Below are 766 nucleotides of genomic sequence, written 5' to 3'. Positions count from 1 at the left end.
CCAGGACACAGCATAGAGGGGTGTTCCCCACACAGGTGGGTTTAGGAACAACAACAGTGGGGGTACCCCGAGCCACGAGGAGTGCAGGAAAGGTTTGGCAGCTCTTTGGCTTTACTGACCCATTGGCAGATCCACCCGGGACACAACCCTGGAAGTGCCCCGAGAGCGGCCACAGATTGAACCAACATTCAGCTTTATTGACTGATTGGAGGATCCACCTGGGTGAAAGCCCCTCTGGGTGCCCTGAGGGTGGGAGAGCTTTTGCTCACTGCTCGACCTTGGTGAAGCATCATTGAATCCATCCAGGAGAAGAACTTGCCATTGGTGAGGAATGTGGGAAAGGGTCAGGATCCACCCGGCCCATCTCCATCATTGGGCCATCCATGGGGGTAGAGTGGTCCTACAGGTGTGGCCCCGTTGGAGCCACCTCGTGTCTGGTCCCAGGTGATGCCCTCACCCCAGCGCCACGTCCTACGAGTGTCTTGGCTGTGGGAAAAGTTTTCCCTTTCCATCAAATTTAACCCAGCACCAGCCAATCCACATGGGCAAGAGACCCTTCAGGTGTCTGGAGGGTGGGAAGGGTTTTGTTGACAATTCCGAGTTAACCTGGCACTGTCAGATCCACATGGGCAAGAAGTTGTACAAGTGCGCTGAGCGTGGGAAGAGCTTCAGCACTTGTGATCATTTGAATTGTCACCAACGTGTCCATACGAAAGAAAGGCCTTTCAGGTGTTCCAAGGGTGAGTGGAGCTTCGTGGACACCTGG

At 54.8% G+C, this 766-nt stretch overlaps 1 protein-coding gene across 1 annotated transcript in view; it reads left to right on the top strand.

Annotated features, from left to right (window-relative positions):
- The window catches only part of LOC104398238 (zinc finger protein 79-like), a gene marked incomplete at its 5' end in the record, with an annotated part of 10,357 nt that overhangs the window by 9,446 nt on the left and 145 nt on the right, over positions 1 to 766 (top strand). Inside the window, 2 exons of the mRNA XM_010008296.1 lie at positions 307 to 389; positions 620 to 744. Coding sequence (XP_010006598.1) covers positions 307 to 389; positions 620 to 744 — 208 coding nt within the window. The remainder of the gene's footprint in view (positions 1 to 306; positions 390 to 619; positions 745 to 766) is intronic.

This window comes from Chaetura pelagica, unplaced genomic scaffold (genome assembly GCF_000747805.2).
Source record: "Chaetura pelagica isolate M959 unplaced genomic scaffold, ChaPel_1.0 scaffold860, whole genome shotgun sequence".
Taxonomy (NCBI): Eukaryota; Metazoa; Chordata; class Aves; order Apodiformes; family Apodidae; genus Chaetura; species Chaetura pelagica.
This window is presented reverse-complemented; position numbering and strand designations above follow the sequence as displayed.